At 42.0% G+C, this 24,297-nt stretch overlaps 1 protein-coding gene across 1 annotated transcript in view; it reads left to right on the forward strand.

Moving 5' to 3' along the window:
• Positions 1-24,297, forward strand: part of Oprm1 (opioid receptor mu 1) — a 47,448-nt gene that overhangs the window by 15,784 nt on the left and 7,367 nt on the right. Inside the window, exons 2-3 of the mRNA XM_059272798.1 lie at positions 20,333-20,685; positions 21,491-22,011. Coding sequence (XP_059128781.1) covers positions 20,333-20,685; positions 21,491-22,011 — 874 coding nt within the window. The remainder of the gene's footprint in view (positions 1-20,332; positions 20,686-21,490; positions 22,012-24,297) is intronic.

A 24,297-nucleotide genomic window follows, 5' to 3' on the forward strand; every position in this document is an offset into this window, starting at 1 on the left:
GCAGTAATAGTTCTTAAGAACTGTAAATCCTCCGAGGTGGGCTGCAGGTGAGCTTTTACGAATTGAGACAGAGCAAGATTATTAGGATGAAAGAGCTGGTGTAGATAGGAAAGAATTTGTCTAGTGTCTGGAGTTCCCTGTGAGGGTGTAGGCTGTACTGTATGGATTCCCTGTGGTGGGTGAGGTGAGACTTGGCCCTGGAGGGCCGCTGTCCTGGCTGCCTGGTCAGCCCGGTTGTTTCCCCTAGAGATGATGGAGCTATCGGTCTGATGAGACCGGCAGTGGACAATTCCTATAGCCCTGGGGAGGTGGGAAGCCTCCAGCATGGCCATTATTTGGCCTGAGTTAGATATGGATCCCCCTTTTGTTGTAAGAAGCCCACGCTCCCTCCAAATAGCAGCATGGGACAGGAGAATATGAAAAGCATATTTGGAGTCTGTGTAAACATTTAGGGATTGTCCCTGTGCCAATTGGAAGGCACGGGTGAGAGCTATCAGCTCAGCCTGCTGGTTAGTGGTGTGTGTAGGTAATGCCTGTGCCTCCACTGTCTCAATATCTGACACTATGGCATAACCTGCTTTACGGGTCCCTTCATATAAGAAGGAGCTGCCATCTGTGTACCAGGTATAAGTAGCCTGAGGCAATGTGCCCTCCTGTATGTGTGAAGGGTGAGGTAACAGCTCTTCTAAGGTTTCAGTGCAGGAATGAGAAGGAGAATAGTCACCGTTAGGTTGAGGAAGGAGGCTTGAAATATTGAGAGGTGGACAGGTCCGGAAAGTAAGCGTCGCATCCTCTAGTAATGCCACCTGGAGAGAAAGAACTCGGGAAGGAGGTAAAGTTTGTAAGCCTTTATAAGTTAAAAGATGGGACAGGTTATGGTGAGAGAAAACAGTAATGGATGACCCAAAACTTAGCTTCTTTGATTCCCGAATAAGGAGCTCTGCAGCTGCTAAGGCACGGATGCAAGGTGCCCAGCCCTGACTGGTAAGGTCTAGCTTCTTTGACAGATAGGCTACAGGTGCAAAGGAGGGTCCCAGCTGATGCCCTACAGTTCCCAGGGCAAATCCCTCCTTCTCTGCTACATAGAGGGAGAAGGGACGGGTTAAGTCTGGGAGATGGAGCGCTGGAGCCTGAAGAAGAGCCTGCTGGAGCCTATGGAAAGGTTTAGTGACAGGATGAAGGAGGGGCTCGTGCAGTGAGCCCTGAGCTGCCTCGTATAAGGGGCGAGCAAGGAGAGAAAAAGATGGAATCCAGGACCGTACAAAGCCAGCCATTCCTAGGAAAGACAGAATCTCCTGTTTAGTAGAAGGGACTGTGAGGGACTGGATTAGACGCTTCCTGTCTACAGTAATAGCCTTGTGAGTTGGAGTAATGGATAGACCCAAATAGGTGACCTGGGGAGTTGACAACTGAACTTTGGAAGGAGATACCCTGTAACCCCGGCTGGATAAGAAATTTAGGAGAGCAGAGGTGTTAGTTTGGCTAACCTGTAAGGATGGGCTACAGAGTAAAATATCATCTACATATTGTATTAGTTTAGAGCCAGGGAGAGACAGAGAAAGCAGGTCAGAGGCCAGAGCCTGACCAAATAGGTGTGGACTGTCTCTGAATCCCTGTGGCAGAACAGTCCAGGTCAGCTGTGTGGACCGGTGAGTGTCAGGGTCAGTCCAGGTAAAAGCAAAGATATTTTGAGACTGAGAGGAATAGAAAAGAAGGCGTCTTTGAGATCTAGAACTGAGAAGTGAGAGGTTCCTGAAGGGATAGTGGACAGGAGAGTATAAGGGTTAGGCACTACAGGATGGAGAGGGACCACTGCAGAGTTAATGAGCCGGAGGTCTTGAACCAGGCGGTAGGTTCCATTAGACTTTTTAACTGCAAGAATGGGAGTGTTAAAAGGTGAAGAGGTTAGGCGAAGCAGCTTTTTCCTGAGAAGGTCAGAAATGATAGGCTTAAGTCCTCTCAGGCTCTGGAGTGAGAGAGGATACTGAGCTTGGGTGATATACCTGGCAGGATCTTGTAGCTGGATAATAACAGGCTGATGGTGCCTAGCAATAGAAGGGTTCTGGGTATCCCAGACTTTTGGGTCTACCTGAGAAGCTGGCAGGGGAAAAGGATTTTTAGAGTCAGAAGAGTTAGTGGCTAGGAGGAGGAGGAGAGGAGCTGCTGGCGCGTCTGGGATGAGGCGAATATGTGGAGCGAAAGAAATGGACGCTCCTACCTTAGCTAGAAGATCCCTCCCCATTAAAGGTACAGGGCAGCTTGGCACCACTAAGAATGTGTGTGTGAGAGGGATGCCCCTGAAAATGCAATTAAGTGGTGGTGTCTGGTGAGGTAGATAAGGCTGTCCCCCAACCCCGACAATAGGGAGACGAGCAGGAGAGGTGGGCCCCCAAAACTCTCTCAGGACAGAGTAGGTAGCTCCGGTGTCCAAAAGGAACGAGATGGGGCGCCCATTGACTTTTATAATTACCCTAGGTTCCCTGTGTGAGATGGGAGTGGCCGGGGCGGAAACCGGGCAGCGTCAGTCCTCGCTGTAAGCCAAGCCTACAAAGTCAGCTGGGGGTTGGTCTTCATCTGGCGTTCCTATGTCGCTTGGGACATTAGGACAGTCAGCTGACCAGTGACCCTTTTGGTAACAGTTTTGACAAGGCTTTGTCGGTGCCCTTCGTGGGCCGGCGGTACAAGCCCGGGCCCAATGGCCTTCTCTCCCACACTTGAAACAGGGACCAGACGGCTTTCGAGGAGCCGGTCGGGCAGTGCTTGCCAGCATCTGGCAGCTCCTTCTATGGGCTTTTTCATCTCTACCATGGTACACCTTAAATGCTATCGCCAGCATATCTGCCTGTGGAGTTAGAGGGCCATTCTCCAAACGTTTAAGTTTATCCCTAATGTCAGGGAAGCTCTGTGAGACAAAGTGGGTCATTAGCAGCTGCCTGCCCTCAGGGCTCTCTGGGTCTAAGCTAGTGAACTGAAGTAGAGCCTTGGTGAGCCGCTCTAGGAAATGAGACGGATTTTCGTCCTTATCTTGAATAACCATTTTTAGTTTTTCATAGTTTACTGGTTTTAGGGCAGCCTTACGGAGACCTGTCAGGAGACAGGTAATAAACCTATCTCTGGCTAGACAGCCACCCTGGGTGTTATAATCCCAGTGTGGCTCCCGGTCAGGAACCGCCTCAGCTCCTGGAGGGTGTGAAAGGTTAGTTTGATGGATTTCGTCTGCGTGAATCCTAGCCTGCTCCCAAACCCGCCTGCGCTCCTCAGGAAGTAAGTTATTAGAAAGTATCATGAATATATCATGAAAGGTGAGACTATAAGATTGAGTTATATATTGAAACTGTTTAATAAATGCAGCAGAATTAGAAGTATAAGAACCCAGCTTACTTTCTATCTGAGAGAGTTCTGCTAGAGAGAATGGAACATGAACTTTAATCAGTCCATCCACACCAGCCACCTCTCGCAAAGGGAGAACAGTGGAAGGTTTTGGATGGCTGGAATCCGGCAATTTAGCAGCCCGAGAGCGGGTAGTAGGAGGAGTGAAGTTTGGAGCTAGGGCAGGGCCTTTGGAACTGGCTGCTGCCGAGGAAGGAACAGGTTTAGAAGAAGAATCCGGAAGAGGAGCGGTAGGAACGTTAGTTCTAGGAGCCGGAGCTGGAGGCCGAATAGGTGGAGGTTCGTTAGCAGGATCTAGAGTCAGAGATTCCGGAGTTAGAGAATCCTCCGGTTCAGGCATAGCTAAGAGCATATGAGCAGGAGAGAAGGAATCCAGAAGAGACGGTTTAGCACTGAGAAAGAAAAACGCAATTATGTACGGAAACTCTTTCCATCTGCCTGAGAGCTGACAGTAATTAGATAACTCCCGTAAAATATCGGGATCTAAAGAGCCGCTCGGCGGCCATTTTTTGTTGTTTTCTAAAGCATACTTTGGCCATTTTTTAGAACATAGACGAATTAGCTTAGGAATCTTTATGTGAGGCATTAAACTGAGAGGTTTTAAAGCTTCAACCAGACACCCTAACGGAGAGGAAGGAGTAACAGGGTTGGAAGCCTTGTTTCCCATGTCTGCAGCAGAGAGGCAGAAAAAAAATAAAAAAGAAAAAAAACAAACGTGATCCGGAGCCAAGGCCCCAGGCGTCCCCAAGGCCAAGGACGGATACCGGGCACAAGCCGCTCCTTGGCTCGTCAGCCACAGAAGCGGGGACCCCTGCCACGTGAGGAAAGGATTCCCCGGGAATCCAGACAGCGTCTGCCGCTTCGTCAAGTCGGATGAACGCGTCGGCCCCACGTGGCCCCCAGGACGCACCCAACGGCGGTGGTCCCAACGCGAGATATATCTCAGGCTGCAGACGTGGGAGAGGGCTAGAAATCTCAGGCCTGCGATAGGGGCCGACCGTAGCCAATGAAGACCGTGGCCGGGGGTTCCCCCGGTCTCAAGAATAATTGTGAGGCGCCGGACGATCAACGGTCGTTCTCACAAATTCAGGAAACCGTTTACGCTGGCCAAAAATGGGGGGACTCACCAATCGGAGAAAGCGGTGTTGCATGTAATTTTTGCGGTCAGGCGAAATGGAGAGCGGTCTGTCGCGTACGGAGCAGAGTGTTGCAGTCCCCGGTTTACGGGTTTCCAGGCGCAGGGCGCCTGGAAGCGCCCGCTCGGTCTCGGCACCAAATGTTAGTTTTTTTAGCTGCGTTGTGTTCTTACCCAGCAAGGAAATGCCACGAAACACGACAGAATCCGCTAACAAAGAGTTTTATTAAAGGTAAAGGGACAGAGAGTGAACAGGCCTGCGGGAAACACGTGTGTGGAGAGAGGGGAGCCAGGAGCATGGCGCCTGATTTTAAATGCTGGGCGTGGACAGATCAGCGTCACTACTACACGCAAGCGCGTAGGTCACATGGCCACGTTGCGCGCTTACGTGGCCAGTGAAACGTCACGCATCTCAGTCGCGCGAGATGCCCTGACCCGGAAATGGCTATCCTGACCTGGGCCTGGCTAGACGGAAGTGTCCGCCAGGCATATGCGAACACGCCTGACCGTGGGGGCGTGTTGTAAATCTTTCACTTAGAGTTTTTCTATTAAAACCACACTTGCATTCCTTATTTGTGACTGAAACATTGTTAGTGCCAAAGGAGTCCATTCCAAGTTGGAAGACAACCTCTGCATTGGTTTAATAACCCCGTCACACTGTAAGACTGAACTTCCAGCCTTTAAAAACTAATGGGACTTCTTTGCTTTGCCAAATTACTGGTTTATTCATGAATCATATTTTCCCCTAACAAATGCTATTGAGTTCTCCACAGGGGAAGGGAAATACCTTCCAAAAAATCTCTCCCTGAAAATACTTAGAAGGAAAAAAAGCTCAATAAGCTGCTTTCTGTTTCCTAGAAAAAGTCCAGATTGGCATGATATTTAAGTTCAAAAAAATTATGTAATTATTGGATGGAAAACAGTCATCATAAATATGTAATTTTATGTAAATCAGGATCCCAGGGAGCTAAATTGCATTACTTTTATTTTTCTTTCAATTGGCCCTGAAAGCTGCTATTGCAGATATAATGAAATGCTAAACTACTTAGGTAGCAGCAGGTATCCAGGCACACTAGAAGGGTGAGAAGGGAATGCCCAGCTGCAGTTTTGACAAATGGGATTTCAAGTTAAATTGCCACGAACATTAATCAGATTACTTTTAAAAACTCAGCAACCATCAGAACAGCTTTTTTTTCCACATTTAATTCCTCTCCTTCTGAAACTTGGCATATAGTTCTAATGTTTTATGCTACCATTTAACATTGTATGTTGTTATAATTCCAAAGAATTCCAAACTCCATGATTATAAACTCTAGACAACAACAACAAGAAAAAAAAAATCCTAATTATCCACATCTTCTATTAGCATACCAAGGAGCATCAATATACTTCTAACTACAGTGTTAAATAATTTCCTGGCTGAAATTTGATAGGAATCTCAGTGGTATTTAAAATATGGGGTCTTAACTGCTGCCAGGGATTTTGTGAGCATTTGCACACACATGGGTTGAGATGTTTATGAACCTTTCTAACCTTTGTAAAACTGATTATCATGCAGATAGTTCGTGTTCTGGGTGTGTACATTGCAGCAGTGAACTGTAGAGCTGAGGAAACCATACTTCACAACAAACAGATAGCAGGTATAAATTCTGCCTCTATTACTCCTTTTACTCTGACTCATTTTTTTCCTTTGGAGTAATACTGACACAATATAGAAATTTATTGTTTTAATTATTTTTAAAGTGTGTGTGTGTGTGTGTGTGTGTGTGTGTGTGTGAGAGAGAGAGAGAGAGAGAGAGAGAAGAGAGAGAGAGAAGAGAGAGAGAGAGAGAGAGAGAAGAGAGAGAGAGAAGAGAGAGAGAGAGAAGAGAGAGAGAGAGAAGAGAGAGAGAGAGAGAGAGAGAGAGAGAGAGAGAGAGAGAGAGAGAGAGAGAGAGAAGAGAGCACACTTGTGTTGAGGTCAGAGTACAATTTTCTGGAGTTTACTCTCTCCCTCCCTCTGCCCTAGGTCATGGGATCAAACTCAGCTCCTCAGGCTTGAACAGCAAGTGCCTTTACCTTCTGTACCATTTTGCCAATCCTATTTTAATGATTTTTATAGATTTATTTTATTATTTGTCTTTGTGTGCATGTGTGTACAGCTGTGTGCAGGTGCCCACAGATGCCAGAAGAGGGCATCAGATCTCCTAGACTTACAGGACTTACAATATGCTGCAAACCCTGTTCGGCAATGTTCTGTTTAGAACTTTTTACATCAATTTTTTCATAAGTTTATTTATACATCGATTGTAGATTTCTTTGCTGGTCATGATTTTTGAACCTTGATGTCACATCAGTGGTAGCCTCCTGAAAAGAATGAGGAAGTGATTGCTTTATCTTCTTTGATACTTTAAACACATTTGATGATTGGTAGCAGGTCTGTCTAGATGTCTGATGTCCAGAGGTTTTATTTATTGGAAGAGTTGGATGGTTATTGACTTGATCCCTTACTGTTTATCAATCTAGTCACAATTCCTGCTTCCTGATGGTGCTTTTTAAGGCATTAGTATCTTGTGTAGAAAACAAAATGTGAACTTGCAAAGCAAGGTTAGAGAAATACTAGCTTTTAGACTCACATTTTTACTCTCAGGTATGTAACTCATGAAGACTACAGAAGTGTGTAGCTACAAACCACTAGTATAATAATGCTAGCTTTTATAATTGCCTATCAACTTTCTGTTAGTGAGATCTTATCTTCATATGGCCTCAAGTTATTGTCAACTATGTCTTCATTTTAGCCTGCAAGACCCCCTTTAGGATGTCTTGAAATGCAAGGGTTAGCGAATTTCATCAATTTTTGTTTATCTGGAAATGTCTTAATTTCTCCCTCACATTTGGAGAAGTTTGGTCGGTGTATTCTTACATGATAATGTTTTCCTTTTGACACTTTAAATATACTAACCGTCTGACTGCCTTCCAGCTTCCAATGTTTCTGATGAGAAATCTGCTAAGGTAAATCCTCACATGTGACAACAGCTTGATGCTTTTAAGCTTCTCTTTGTCTCTGGGCAGGTTCACTGTGCATCTCAAAACAAGTTTCCGACTCCATCCTACCTAGGGGGTCGCCATCTTCTTGGATGCTTGCATGTTCACACCATCCACTTAACGTAAGGAGTGTCTGGCAGTGTTTCAAACACTCTCACTTCTCTCTTTCCGTTTTATGTCTTAGTCCTCTTTGTATCTCCCTACTCATCCCTGCGGTTCTGTTCTTCCATCCTTTCTGTTCTTCAGATTCAATCCCTCCAATTTGGATGACCCTCACTCAGTGATTCTTCTGCTCATTTAAATCTGCCCTGACATCCCTCCTGTTCATCTCCATTTTAGTTACCATAATCTCCAGCTCTAGGATTTCCCTCTGGTTCATTTCAGCTTCTCCACCTCTGCCCAGTATGTCCATCTTGCACTTTCCCTCTTTTCCTGATTTTTCCACATTGGTCCATCATTTGGGACCTTGGTTAAGACTTGTTTTCAAGGTTGTTGTTCTCCCTACTTGGCCTGACACCCTACCTCCTTCAGCCTCTCCTTTATTTCTCTGCCTGCCTTTGTTCTTCTCCTTCTAAATAGTCAATACTTTCCTATGTCTGTGCCGTATGGTATTTTTGGCAAAAATCTAGCTTAAATACGATAACATGTTAAATCTGAGAACCAGATTCTCTCCTTTCTCTGAAGTCCATGGGTATTTGTTTTGGTTTTGGTTTTAAATCACATAGATCATCATCTGTTCCAAGCATCAGCCAGAAATGAAAATTTATGGTCTTTCCTACCCTTTCCAAGCCTATACTTTTCACTGGCCATAAATAGTCACTTTCTCATTTTCTTTATGTATGCACTTTCTGTTGGCTGTCTTAATCTTTCATGTCTGAATTCCAAAAGAAAGGTGGTTTAAAAAAAAAAATGAAGGAAGTGAGAGGGAAAATCCCAGGACCTTTATATCCCCTTGAAGTTGCTTCAGCTGTAGGAGGAGGGATTTGCACCACTGAAGGGATTTCACCAATGCTCCATGACACTGTATCTGCACCTGTGTGACCAGAACACACACATTGATATTTGCAGGGCGGGGCTCTTGCTGCCTACCTTGTTTGGTGCACTTACACCTTATGTCCAAGTTGCTCTTGCAGCTTGTATATGTCTTGCCACTGGGCTGGGGGTTAGCTGGTTAAAAAGTGAAAACTGACCAAAATTAACTGCAGTTAGCTGCCCAAATGTTCCTATAGAAGTTGTAAGTCTTCGATGTACTCCAAAGTTCCAAAATATTTACATCGGACAGATGCTGTCAGTGCAATCATAGCTCAGTGGGGGAGATAGCTTCTTAGAGCTTCCTACTCAGCCGTCTGCTCAGATCCCTTGCCTCAGTTATTCCTGAGTGAGTTATTCAGCCTTCAGGAATCCTAGTTTATTCAGCTACCAAGAAATAATGAGACCCATCCTGTAAGTTTGTTACGAAGATTGAGAAAAGTCCAAGGAAACGTCTTAGAATGATGCCCAGCACACAGTGAGCAAGCCGTACCTGCTGGCTGCTGCTGCAAGGCACAGAAGCAGGATGTATCTCCATTATCTTTTCATTTGGTTCAGCAGTCATCTTTATTGATAGTGAAATCAATTCTTTATGATGCAGAAATCAAGGCTCAGTCACATGACTAAGGTCACAGACAAAGTGCTCAGACCTATAGGTCCTAATTTTAAGCACAATGTCCCTATCAGGCTATACCTGAATGTTTACTTCTAACTTGATAAAGAATGCAAATTAAAGGAAATTAACAGAATCAAAAAAGTTTCTCCTACTCACTGGTCTATAGGTTCATAGTCCTTGAATAGGGTTAGGCTTGCTCTTAGGATGGTTGCTCAGGCATCCAGGACATTGCTACACCTAAGATTTTAACTCAAAGAACACTACACACTCATTGTAACATGTAAGCTAACCCTAGAAGGTATGAAAGTACCCACTATAAATATAAATCAGTTGATATTTAAAAAGCTCTTCGCTTTGAGGGCATCTAGAGTTAAAGTCTGGTTTGGAGTATTTTGTTGGTGGTGGTGATGGTGGTTGTTCCTCTTTGGGGCTAGGATTTGAAGAAGTGAGATATATCTTATAGGTAGAGATAACCTAGAGTGTGATAAAGATAGAGCTACAGGCATGGTGCCTGGCCAGAGGCTCTGAAAAAGGGAGACAGTGCGGACAGACAACATGGTGAGATGGTACAAAACACTTGCCTCCGTAACTGCCTAGCTCCAGCTGGAATGGATATTTCCTATTCTACAGACATTGCTGAGTGCACATGCCAAAACATTAGTGGTACAGCAGCTGCCATAGCTATAGTAGCCCCCCGAATGGCCTGTTCTCATCTCTTCACATCACTGGAGAATTTCTAATGCCTCTCTCCATGGCTGATTTTCTTTGGCCTCCTGGTGATGGTACAACCTCCCAATTTACATTACAATGTCCAAGTGCACTCCACAATCAATGTGCATGAGCCCCAAAACAGCAGGGATATGTCTATGGTTTAAAAAAAAATCATAGATTTGATAAGCTTGCTATACCAAGAAAGAGGGACCGTCATAAAAATTTGAGGTTGGTTATCACAAGAGAATTCAAAGAAACAGGAGTTTATGTGAAAGAGCATGCAAAGGTAACTCAATAAAAAAAGCATCAATAACTTTATATGTAGTGAACTATAGTTAAGAGATAAGGATGGGGTCATCTGCCTGAGAAGCAGGGGTCATGTTTATCAGGAGATGTTTTGCATTATTCTTGTTGTGGGCAGATTCTATTTTATTTCTCTTAGAAACATGCTTATAAAGTCAACTTATTTTTGGTTGTTGGTTTTTTTGTTGGTGGTGGTTTGTTTTTGTTTGTTTGTTTGTTTATTGCATCATGGAAAACCTTTGTATGATGTTGATACCCAGTGCAACTCTGTTCCACACAGGAGAACCCCACTGTGTACAACTAAACTAATTCTCTGAACACTGTCTGGGGCTCTTTGTCTTTCTCGCTATGACTCAACTTCAACACTATTATATCTCACTATTACTTCTCCAGCAGCAGTGAAGGAACTTAAACATGAGGATTGATATGGAAATGCTAAGGAGACAGAACTAGTAGATTTCATTCCCATAGGAGTAGAGTCTTTGAAAACTTTTAAGACTCCAGACCAAAGCTGTCATAATCGATGATAGCGGTACATGTGAACATCAGAGCCAGGAAAATTCACAGGCTGCTGAGGTTGAGCAAAGCAGAATAGTCCAGACATTGTAGATGGCAGACAGCTCTGGAGCATAGCAAACGCCAATACACAGAGCAGCCGGTACTCTGATAAACATTACTCATTTTCAGCGGAACTATGGTTTCATGTATAATCATAATAAATTTGAAATGGATAATCAAGTCCATGGATAACACAAGACTAGCCTTTATTTGATTTTCTGTACTGTTTGAAGTAAATCCAATCTTTATTTTCAACATGGTCCACTATGAATAACCAAAAAATTCTGTTGTTTGCCCTCATATCCAGACTACCCTAGAAATTATCTTTGAAAGAATATAAGTAAATAACATATCAATGGCTAGTCACACATAAATTTATGAAAACAATAAAATTCTTATTGGCTAATGCATCAGTTTAAGGAGTCCTGTTAAGTGTTACTGTTTTCCCTGGTAATGTTTTAATTCATTGTGGGAACATAAAACGAATTAGCGGATGAGGAAGAAAAACCATTGTCCTTGCTACTGATCAATACAATTGCAGTGGATGTGACTGAGTTGTATCCCGCTGTCTTCCTGTTCCTAATCCAGATTGCAACACCAGCCCACCTTGTCACAAACCTGAGCTGGTGACCTCTCTATGAGGAGAACAGTTATTTAAAGGTTACGAGAAACAGAGCTGTGGGACATAAGTGAATTTCCGTTCAGAAGACAAATCGCACAGAGAGGGAGATAAAGGAAAACTAAACACATACATTTTTTTTTAATTTTATACTGTAAGATCAGTGTTTTAATCCTTCTTTTTAAAGGGGCAAATAAGAGAACTGAGAAAAGTGAGACTGTTGGAGTCACGGAGTTAGAAGGAAGAATGTTCTCCTAGCCAGACAGACAGCCTGGGTGAGTAGTTAGGACGCAGAAGTCACCACGTAAGGGCCAGGCTGTGGAGGGAACACCAATGTCATTACATTATGAAAAGGAGTTCTACATAATGGCAGTCACTGTGTCCGTTGACACTGGGTGTCTTCTGATCCCCAGAATGCACAAAGGCAATAGTGCGGTGGTTGGGGCAGAAATGCTAGGCTGCATCTGGGAGAGGAGCAAGTCTCTGGAGGATTAGAAGGCACTCAACATCAAATTAGTAGCCACTGGCACATCATGTGTTAACAAAGTCCAACCCATCCACTATACCAACTAAGAACTGGATAATTCCAGCCATGACTCCAGACAGGCTGCAGGATATTGACTTCAGAGATCTCTGTCAACTCTGTAGTCATCATACTGCTCATGCATGGCAGTGTTAGATCATGAAGGAGACAAGCGCGAACACAACAGCCCCCCAAAAAGCCACAAAAAGCAATCAGACAATGACTTTAAAATATTATACTTAATATTTTCAAATGAATAAAATCAATATTTCCATGGGACAGGGAGGATCACATGAAATTGGATTTGGGTAACAATATCTATTAAAAACTAACATTATCTATTAAAAACATGAACCAAGGGATGGAAGAAAGGTAATAGTTGTTGAAACCACTACCCATACATCCTGAACTGGACCGGCCACCAAGTACCACATACAATACATTTTTTTCAAATTAAACAGACATTTTTACATAAAGAAAAGAAAACTTAAAATACTATAAGAAAGGAAACTATGAAAACTATATTTCTTAAGATAATTAGATGACTTCTTTTCAATATAATTGGAGAAAAAGAAAACAGCGAATAGACTACTATAATCAAAGTGAATGCAAAGCCAGCTGGACGCTTCTAGACTGCATCCTCAACATATGCCGGGTGTTTTTATTAGCCATATTAAGTAAACAACACCATCAGTACAAAATGGTCTTCGAGATATAAAAATGAAGTGGAGAAAATGGGGCTAATGTTTCATCACAAGGATGATCTCATTTTTGTTTTATTTATTTATTTTCTGCTCATGAGTGTTCTGCTTGGTGACCATGGAGGTCAGAAGAGGGTGTTGGATCCCTTAGAACTGGCATTATGTATGGGTACCAACCACCATGTTAACAGGGATCTGAATTCAGGTCCTCTGCAAGATCAACGAGAGCTCTCAACCACTGAGCTATCCCTGCAGCCCCAATCTTATTTTTGTATCGCTAATATAAGCATTCTGAGTGCCTACTATGTACTGAAGAACTCTCAGATTCAGCCCTGCCTTGATTCCCTCTCTGTTAGAGGTGGGCAGCGAAGAACTGTGAACAGACTCAGTGAAATTCCATTCTCTAATTCATTGTTATTACTATTTAGATCATTTTAATGACCTCAGGGTAAGGAAAGCCTTTATGAATAACATACATGCACACACATAGACACACAGATGCACATGCACACATGGACATGCACGCTTGCACACATGCACACACACAGATACACATGCACACACGGACATGCACACATGCACACACACACACACATCATGTAAAACTGATTTCAGCACTACTCTAAGCAGATATATCTTTGCCAAGAAAATAAAAGTTTCCTGCAGTTTCTCTGGTTTAACTGGACCACAAGCAGAGATTTTCAGCAGCCAAGTGTTTTATAACCTCATTGGCAAAGCACTCATCAATATGCAAGGCTCACAAGGCAGTATAGTGAGTATATTTCAGTTCCCAATGCAGTCTGGAGAAATGGAGCAGAGAGGACACCCTCACACTCACGGTTCTCTGTGCCTTGGGTCCTTTCCCATAACACAGGGTATTCCACAATGTGGCTTTGAGATATTCTATCTCAGACTTATTCCATGAGCTTATGTGACGAAGTCAATCGATGTCTTTAAACTTCGATGAGGAATTAGCCAGACAAAAATACATACTCTCTCTTCATTTTATTTCAAATTTTCGGCATTGCTAAGAAAACTTGGCTCATATCACAATGAATTAAATTGCTATAGTCCTTTTCCTTTATTCAGCCCTTTCAGTAAGCGTCTGGCGGTGCCCATCTTGTGCTGGGTGTTTTAAAGGGCGGATGATTTCTATCTGTTTCTATTGCTTTTTTTCCTTCTCTGTATCACTGCTCATCTCCTACTTATATTGGCTGACTACAACATCACCAAATTACCACCAAAAACAAGGTCAGCAAACACCACCAAAAGTGCCTATGAGCCATTAAACCTACTGAGCTAATTTCAAAAGAAAACTATTTACCAATAGCCTGTGTTCTCTGAAGAATTTTAACTTGCACATACACGAGCATCACAAGCTTCTGCAATTTAGTTATCTAATACTGAAGTTGACATTTGTTTCAAAAAACATATTAATAAGGTTGACACTGTTTTATCATATTTCAGAGTTCTCTTCATGGTTCCTTCAATACTAAAGAAATGTCTGCAGACACAGCATTATTTGAGGTTGCTAGATTTTTTTTGCATTGTGAGTGCACAGAACACATTTCCTTTCCTCTCAGAAGCTCTGACTTTAAAAGCTATGTTTTTAAAGAATGTTACTATTCATGAACCAAAAAACTGTAGCTCTGATGGTGTTTTCAAACCGTGTGTGTGTGTGTGTGTGTGTGTGTGTGTGTGTGTGTGTGTGTGTTCTGTTTATTAGCAAAAAAAAAAGTTCTAGGTTACAAATAAGAAAATTTTATTCAACTCTAACTGCTTATTTACATCACACAATGCAGCAAAGTAATGTTTCTCTAAAATATGTATTTATCATAGAATCAAAAACTTTTTAAGGCAAACCATGTTTTTTTCTTGTAAACTTAGTACATGACAGTCACACTGATGGCCCTGTCACAAAAGAAAACAAATGTGAACATGAGAGAAAGAGAGACAGACATAGAGACAGAAACCAAGGGAGATTTGTGGGGAAGAAGAGATGTACACAGGCATGGTAGAGAGGTGGGGCACTGAAAGTAGTCAGTATACACTGTATACATGTAATTTAAAAATTAATAAAATGTATTCAGTAAAGTAATAGAAAATTGCAAACAACCAGATAGAAAGTCAAATTAAATGAAATGAAGACTAGTATTAGTAAGAAACTTAGAACAATAAAAATGTATCCCCAGTAGATGTCAAGCAAGGGGAGATATGCACTTTACTCTTACTTTTATTAGGCCCAGATGTGAAAGTAAAAGTAATATCAGTTATTCACTTTAAATTTTCTATGCATAAAGCTCACCAATGCTCCAAGAAATTAACACTTTATGTAACTTTCTCTGGAAGATTCTTTTCTCATGACATCACCAGGAGAACCAGGGGTTCAAAAAAGTAGAGTAAACAAGGAGAAACCCGGTACAGAGCACACGGGTAAAGAGAAGGTGAGCTCAGCCAAGGGTCCCTTATTCTAGGGACACATGGAGAATTGCTAATTCACCATGGGAAGATTATGCTTCTTTGTTTAATTTTCTGGAAACTTCTATCTGTCTTCTCTTGAGGTCAAAGTGACAAGTTACCTTTCACCTATAGAGGAAGATTCACATCTGAGGTCACTCAACTGTACTCTGCTAGCATTGGCTCGTAGGAAATGGGATCAATGGCCATGTAGCATGGCTTGAAAGAAACACCAATTAAGTGTTTTAAGCATTTTACAGAGAGATCCCTGTTTCCTCCTTAACCAAGGTGGTAGAAAATATAACAGAAAATAGCAAACTAACATATAGCCTCTTTCCATATTCATGGAAAATGATGCTTCCTTTCAGACTTGTTATTAGAGAATTCTTCTCTCCTCCTCATTCCCTGCCTCTCCTCAGCCTCATCCACTCATATACACCCCAGCCTGGATAATAATGGAGAAATTCAGACAGGTGTTCACTTGACAATGTCTCCACTTGCATAATTACCTGCAATGTAGGACAAGCATTTTTATTTCATTTGATTTACCTCATTCATCATGAGATTGAAAAGATAATGCTCAAAGGAGTGCTTCCTCCTCCATTAAAAATATGGATTTCTGTGTGGGGATGTGAACACAAAGGTCACAGCAAAACAAGGAGGCATTTCCAATACCATACCAAATTTATAAAAGAAACTCACCAAGCCTTGTTGAATTAAACCTCTTCCTTCCTCGTTCAAATTGGTAAAATCCTGAAAAGTTAGAAAGGGCCCAAGGCTAGGAGACATTTCTTCTACAAATCTCATAGGCTTTACTGTAAATACCTAAAGTATGATGGAGGAAAGAAAGGGTGAGCTATGTGAAGGATATATGATATATATGATATCTGGTATATACGATATAAAGCCATCAAATCAAACTGGAAAATTACATACTTACTGTTTTCAGACTCCCTCTGTCAGTTCTATTTCTGAACTAAAAGTCGTCACAATTCAAAGAATTAACTCAAAAACAAAACAGAAGAAAGGCTGTCCAAGGCCACTGGTAGATCGTCACACAGGTAGTTGGATCGCTGTGGTTTCTTTTACCCTTAGTGAAATCAAATCTATGAGGTCTTAGAAAGTAGCAGTCATGGGGGAATGAAGGATGAGTGTAGCAACAGAGAGTAGTTGCTTCGTGTAGACATTTGTAAGCAAAAGATATATACATGTGCCATGTGAGAGGCGAAAGGTACCAATGAAAGAGGCTTTGCAATGCCTCACCACAGCCTGGGACCTGGGTTGTTCAGACAGATACTCTAGTGATCAAGCATGGATGGTCCTAAGATGAACACAAAATGTGAAGCAATTTTGCATAGTAATGCCTTTAAGTGTAAGGAACATAGCTAATCAATCATCTAGAATATATTATTTTAAGTATTTATTATGAAATTTGTAACGGGATAATTAGAAAGGCAGTATTTAGGTCACTGCTTAGTAGAGAAAGGTGCAGCCAACATCAGGAAGGGCCTGGGAGTCCAGAAGACAGTCACCCAGGCTGCATGCCTCACTCATTCACTCTGAGTACCTTCTCATTTCCTTCACATTACTCCCATTCACTTTGCACAGTAAGAACCAGAAAAATTAAAGGAGGTAGAAGGGATTCCTTTTATTATTACATTTATTATTATATTTATTATTTATTATATATTATATTATATCCATGGGTTCTGTCAAGACCCATTCAAGCAAGGGAACAGTAAAGACAATCCTTCCTTTGGCTTGCTTCTTTGTCCACTCGCTAATTCTGGTGTGTTTTCTCCATATGGTTTCTAGTGTGTCTCTGATAATTCATTTAAGTTTCTCAGGACAACATTTATACCACCACATCAGAGCAGAACGTAATGAAAGGCTCCTTTGCCGAGTAGCAGTCCCCCTTCCTCCAGCAAACCATTTCTCCAGATGAAGGACTGTGGCAGCATGCTGAGGGCATCAGCAAAGCTCCAGTATCCATAATTCTCTTTCACATACTGAGAAAGCTACTGGTATGACTCAAAGCATGAGTAACTGGTGTTAAAATCCCAGTCCACTTACAAGGAAGGATCTACAGACATAATAGGAAAAACTAAATATCCTTGCTCCTATAAAACGCCAGTGAAAAGGTCTTCACAATATTTCCTTTGCTTGATTTATTTGACAGGTAATATTGTATGTGTTAACCACATGTAATATGATGGTGTGATATGCACATGCATTGTAGAATGGAAAAATTAATACACCCTCCACTCACTTCTCCTTTCATGATAAATACTAATCAAATTTTGTTTCGCAAACACCTCATTCCAAGGGAGGAGGGAATTATTTTTTTAACTGAAATAATCTATGCATTCTAAGTACCTAGTGAGCAAGTAAGTTTAAAGAAAATGCCAAGAGTGCAATGAGCCAGAAAACTGCCTTGAGGTCCTCTCTCTAGAGTGTGACTAATGTCATGAGGTATGCCTTTGGATCACAGGCCTATTACCAATAGCTTATCTTTTTTAAAAAATCCATTTTCTGCTTTGGGGAAAATCTTTCCACTTATCAAAACATTGAAACTGTTTAAATTTGTTGAACATCAAAGTGAGTGATTTTAAAAGCTTAAAATCGCAATTATAATTTGATTTCCATATGTTTGCTTCTGTTGAAATGATCTACTTTGTGTTTGTCAGGCATTTGGTCCTTTACTGAATCACATTGACTTATCTCAAGTTAACTGGCTGTCTCTACCCTCCTATATTAAAATCTTTTAAGGAAGGAATAGTTCTAAAACAATTCAGGGTAGTCTTGCATCCAAAACCCACCAGCTGTTCTGTAAGCTCTGCAGAGGGAACCAGGTGTCCAAAGTGGAACTCAGGAAACAGTCCCAGCTGGTTGGTCCTGGTGATATCCATGAAATAGTCTGAAGGTTCAGCTCCCTGCTGTTCGTGGAGACCAAAACAGTTGTGGAACATCGAATTAAGGCCCTATACCAGAGGCTCTATAATACCATATCCCACAGAAATCAGCTGCTTGGGGCTGAGTGAGTTAGATTTTTTTTAACTTGCCAGACTGAAAATCCCTAAGCACAAACTGAAATTTAAAAGGAACTTACTATCTTCTGTAAATAAAAGTTCAAGGAAGCCCTTGCTTCAAGTATTGCATTCTCTTTAAAAATCCTCAGACGGGGAGCTTTGAAAACCCATTTTCAAATGAGTTTTCCCCACAGCTGTAGATTATAAAACCTCTCAGGTTTGATCCCTCCTTTTTGTTTTTGTTTTTGAAAACCTCCCCTGATGGTGGTGGTGGAGGGGAACTCTAGTTTTTTGAATTAGATCATTTCCCAAGTTTATGGAAAAATAACTCAGGCAGGATAAAGAAAGAGGTTTATACAGGTCACAATTTTAGAGTCCAAAATTCCAAATAGCATGTCATTAGCCCTGGTGAGAGTCCTTCTTTGTGTCATGACAGGCATTCATGCTAGAGGAAGGTACCACATAGCCCGAGGAAGCCCAGAAAGATGCTGGGCAGTGGTCCTTCTTACCCTTTTCTAGCATTCCTCTCTCAAGTCCCAACCAGGGTTAGAATGACCAGGTCAATTCATTTTGAGGACAAAACCCAAACCAACAGCCTGGAGATCTCCTGCTACTCTTGTCTCTTTAAAAGCCCCCTCATTGTTAAGTATCATCACACTAGAGGCCAAACTGTGAATAAGTGAACTATGTAAAAAAAAAAAAAATCAAACTATAGCGGTTCCACTGAAACCTGAGGCCATCTCTAGTTCCTATAACCCCCATCTCTTAAATTCTTCATGCCCTGAACTAATAACAGAGCCTACTGAACAACTCACGGAAAGAGAATAGGAAGAAAGTCATTCCCCAGAGTAAAGCTGGGATACTATTAAAGAATTTGAATATATAAACACTTAATGGGGAAACAACAGGAGGTAACTATATGCAGAACACGTTCTACCATCAATCTACTTTACTATTATAAATGCTCATCAGACATCTTTCTGTAGTCTTTCAAGACAAACAACACTCCCAGCTACATAGCTAGGAGGGGAAAATGCATTCTATTTTTAGTTCTAATTCTAATGCTCACAATAGATTAATACACTACAGACAAAACGTGTATGCCAGTCACTTCCTGTTGACGAATGACTGGGTTAAGGAGCTGGGGTATACTCATGCAATGATAAACTTCTTGGCAATATAAAGGGAAGGATTTTTGATGCATGCAACCAAACACTGATTTTGATGACAGTGATTTCACAGATATACATATGTCAAAACTTACCAAATTGTACTATGTATAATTTCTTACATGTCAATAACAATTCAATAAAGACCTTAAATAAAGCAAAAAAAAAATCTTAAATTTCTATCACCACTGGGTGAGGGCTTATTCATCCTAACACACACTTTCCCCTACTACCTTGCCTCTGTATTACTTTCCTCTCATATTCACTGCCATTTCTTGGTAAAAATTTTGCCCTTCAGCATGCCAAATATGTTCATTGTACCATTTCAACTCTACGCCTTGACTGGAGTTTTTTTTTCTCCTTCTGGAATGGTCTATGCCCACCACCATGTTCTTACTTGAGCTTTAAGACAAAACATGGGCTTCTGGACTGCTTTCCACCTTACTTGTCCCTCACCTGTTCCATTCAATACCATGATCATTTCCATGCTCCCCAGCAGCCAGTACATGGGTATGCCTATGATGTGTACCAATGCACGTGTAGAGAAACACATGTCCTTGCACTACAATAGTGTTCGATAATTTCAAATGTATCCATACATCTAAAATGTTCTCTTATATGTTTAGAATCATTATCCACTCTCTGGTAGCTCCCCATGCCAGTTGCACCAATCACAGTGATGGCCACATTAAAAACAAGGAAACAAGCTAAGCATGGCAGTGCACATATAAGATCCCAGAACCTGGGAGTTAGAGGTAGGAGGATAATGAGTTCAAGACCAGCCATGCTGTATAGCAGGTTCAGTCTGGGATACATGAGACTATCTCCAGTCAATAAACAACACCAAAAATTGCCATGTTTTCTATTGTAATAACTATTTTATAGGAAAGAAAAGTTTAATTAGGAAAATTTATCTCATGGACACTCAGTTGTAAACAGTCTATTACTTTAAAAGAGTCCTGGGTCTACTCTCATGGTCTTCCATTAACCGTCGATGATTTCTTAAGGGAATGACCCCTGTCTTTCAAGTGTCTCTAATAATCCCTCTGTTCTTCTCCTGTTTCCTAGATACACCAAGATGAAGACTGCCACTAACATCTACATTTTCAACCTTGCTCTGGCAGACGCCTTAGCAACCAGTACACTGCCCTTTCAGAGTGTCAACTACCTGATGGGAACGTGGCCCTTCGGCACCATCCTCTGCAAGATCGTCATCTCAATTGATTACTACAACATGTTCACCAGCATATTCACCCTCTGCACCATGAGTGTGGACCGCTACATTGCTGTTTGCCACCCAGTCAAGGCCCTGGATTTCCGTACCCCCCGAAATGCCAAAATTGTCAATGTCTGCAACTGGATCCTCTCTTCTGCCATTGGTCTGCCTGTAATGTTCATGGCAACCACAAAGTACAGACATGGTAAGGGTAAACATGGGTCAAAGTCAGGGATGAGGGTACTTAGAGTCTGATGTGTTGGTGATGTCCTGAGCCAAGCAGAATTCATGGTTCAGAATCTTTGTCAAGCTGTACTTTGAATTAAGAAATTAGTTAATTAATTAAGAAATAAGAAAATGCCTTTAAATATACTGAAACAGGAAGATTTCTCTATAATTACAAGTCCTCCAGGTATTTTAATAAGTACAAAGCCTAGGTATTCCTGATTTCTCTGAACTTACTTTGTCAAAGTGCTAAATAAATAGGAACATAGCTTTTCCAAAAGTAATTAAAGCTTAAACCCAGAGAATGTTTCACTGAGGCTTGTTCTAAATTTTCAAGCAGTTGTCTGCCTGACAAATTTACCTGTCCTGACTTAACAGCAGCTGCCATCCTGAAGTGGAGGGGAGACATCCATTAGTGAGAAACTCCTGGGAACCTTGGACAATGATTATATCTTTTATAACAGCATAAATCCCACAAGCGTCTGATTCATTGTGAGATGTACATAACTTCTCACTTCATAAAATCTTAATGTGATCCAAGTGGGCAGAAAAATGGGAAATGTAGGAAGGGAGAGAAAAAGTAAGTAGCTTCTCTGTGAACAGAGAAGTAAACAGATGAGTTTCTTCCTTAATGTCTTTTCATTCTTTCCTTACATGTCTATGTAAAGCAACAACCTTCACTTAGCTTAGGTCAAAGCTATTAGTAGGCAAAGGAGCAACTTCAGTACCTAACGGTATAACTAAATGTCACTGCTAATTTTTCTTAAAAAATTCTTTTCTTCCAGGGTCCATAGATTGCACCCTCACGTTCTCCCACCCTACCTGGTACTGGGAGAACCTGCTCAAAATCTGCGTCTTCATCTTCGCCTTTATCATGCCGGTCCTCATCATCACCGTGTGTTATGGACTGATGATTTTACGACTCAAGAGCGTCCGCATGCTGTCAGGCTCCAAAGAAAAGGACAGGAACCTGCGTAGGATCACCAGAATGGTGCTGGTGGTCGTGGCTGTGTTTATCGTCTGCTGGACCCCTATCCACATCTACGTCATCATCAAAGCCCTGATCACGATTCCAGAGACCACCTTTCAGACGGTTTCCTGGCACTTCTGCATCGCTTTGGGTTACACAAACAGCTGCCTGAACCCAGTTCTTTACGCGTTCCTGGATGAAAACTTCAAACGATGCTTCCGAGAATTCTGCATCCCAACCTCCTCCACCATCGAACAGCAGAACTCCACTCGAATCCGTCAGAACACTAGAGACCACCCCTCCACGGCTAATACAGTGGATCGAACTAACCATCAGGTACGTGCTTTCCAGAATTATGTATAGCTTATAAAAATTACAGCACCTGGTACCAGTCCAAGATTTAAATTCTTCAGGAGGTCAGTTACTGGGGAGTTGAGGCCAGCCCCAAGAATAGAGAGGGGATGGGATCAAGTTCTGATCATAATGTCAGAAAGATGTGTCACATGAATGTGCTCAATATATTTGTACATGGTCATTTAGGTATAAAGATATGATGACTGACAATCTACTAAACTGCTAAAAAGTTACTCTCATCAGAGCCTTGCCTTCTTTGAAAATTAATGGTTTTAGTACATCATAGATGGAATCCTACTTTGGAGTCCTTGTTTCACACAGAAACTTTCTATATCCCAACAATATCATGCTAATATCTCTGCCACTTAAGAGCCAACCCACTCCAGTTCTGTAGTTAAAGAGCCTTGTCCACTGTGGTCATAGGTACAACATAGTCCCAAAAACCAGTGTCAGGGCAAGGGAAAAAAGAGAAAAATAAAACCAAGTATAGCCATCCCTGTCTGTTAAGGCTTTGGTTTGTAGAGTCTAGTGTCCGAACGCTAGAGCAAGTGCCCGCATATTACCTAACTAGTATGTTAAAATCAATTTTAAACACTTTCCATGCTATTTGGAAATGACTTAGGAGCGATTAGATGTTTGGACATCTAATCATCCAACAGAGTCCTACATCCAACAGAGAGTCCCAGGAAGATCCAAGATTTACTCACAATATTGTAACCATATAAGAAATGAACAAGGGGAGAGGGGATCACTTTGCAATAATTTGACATCTAACCTAAAACATCAGGACCCATATGACTTAATTATTAATAAAAAATTTAAATAAATAAGTGTTCCAAAATGCTTCCCATACCTAAAAATCACAGTGTATATAATTTTATGACACAGAGTTGGAATTCAAGCCTCTTGTAAAGTGCATGCTTGGGTCAAAGTTTTGGGTCAAGTTCCTATTCCAAGGGGCAGGACTATGAGGACAGCAGCTTCCTACAAAAGACTGTAAAGTCCAGCAGAGGAGCGGCCAGAGGACGGCCTGGTCTACCACGGTGACAGCTGCTCCCACCTGCTGGTGCTTCATCATACCCATCCCTCGCTGTCCCTTTTCACCCAGCTATGGCCACCCAGCCTAGCCGAGGCTCAGTCTTTCTAACTGACCTCACAGTTATGTAATACTGCCTAGATGAGTCTACCTCAGGAGACATGAATCCTCGTACCTGAATGAGAAATGCAGCTAGCACAAAACACGCAAGCCAGTACCCCTAGAGAGCATGTGGTTCAGGTGGCAGATTCATTCCCATCTCAAAGGCAAATACTAACAAATTTATCTCCCTGCTTCAAGCTCAGAAATAAAAGCCAGAAAGAAATCGGTTTCTCCTCTGCTTCCCCACCCCACCCCACCCCACCCCCTCTCTCTCTCATTATTATCCACATTGACATATCACCTGTTCCCTTTTTCTAAGCAGTCCTTCATTTTCAGTGGCTTTCAAACTCTTGCAGGTCACTTTAAAAGGGTAAGGATTTAAATTGATTCTTTTGTTCCCTCCAACCCAGGAGTAACACATTTTAGAGAACACAATTTGAAACTCCCTGTCCCCGGGCTTCAGATCCTTTGCATTGAATGAAATATTTTACTTTCATTACAGAAAAGGATGAGACTAAGGAAGCTTGGGCCCTTCCTCCCCTCCCTAAGTGCCATGCTGTGTCTTTCCTCCTGATAGGCTGACAGGGGTGTGGCTGCTTGGTGGCTTTATTCTAGGACACTGTTGGGCCTTCTTATCCTGCCTGATCCACCCCGACCTTCCTCTAACAGAAGCACAGCCCCCAACCTCTCTAGTTCAGCACATCCCAGACTTGAACAAGATTAACCTCTTCCCCTTCTCCCAGTGCTGCCTTTGACTCCCTTCCAGACCCCGTGTTTGCACATCAGTGTGGTTCTTGCACAGCCAGAGAGTGGAAGGGAAGCTAATTGGAGAAGTTCTGTCCTAAGTAACTAAAAGGTTTGCTTTAAAAATACATCCAATTAGCACTTATCGCTATGGCTGCCTCCGTGGAGCAGTGTCAGCATCAGATAACAGAGAAGCACATTAGCCTGGAACTGGCTGCTTCCCAAAGGCCCAGCTGGGAGAGCTGGACCAAGAAGAGAAGCTACAAGGAGCGGAAAAGATGCCCTGACATATTTGAAAATTAACAGAAATCAAAGCTCCTTTTCACCAAGCTCTACAGGTGTGTCTTTCTTTTTGGGCTAAGGCAGTCAGGCAAAGATCTCTGGAA

Source organism: Peromyscus eremicus, chromosome 8b, assembly GCF_949786415.1.
Source record: "Peromyscus eremicus chromosome 8b, PerEre_H2_v1, whole genome shotgun sequence".
Taxonomy (NCBI): Eukaryota; Metazoa; Chordata; class Mammalia; order Rodentia; family Cricetidae; genus Peromyscus; species Peromyscus eremicus.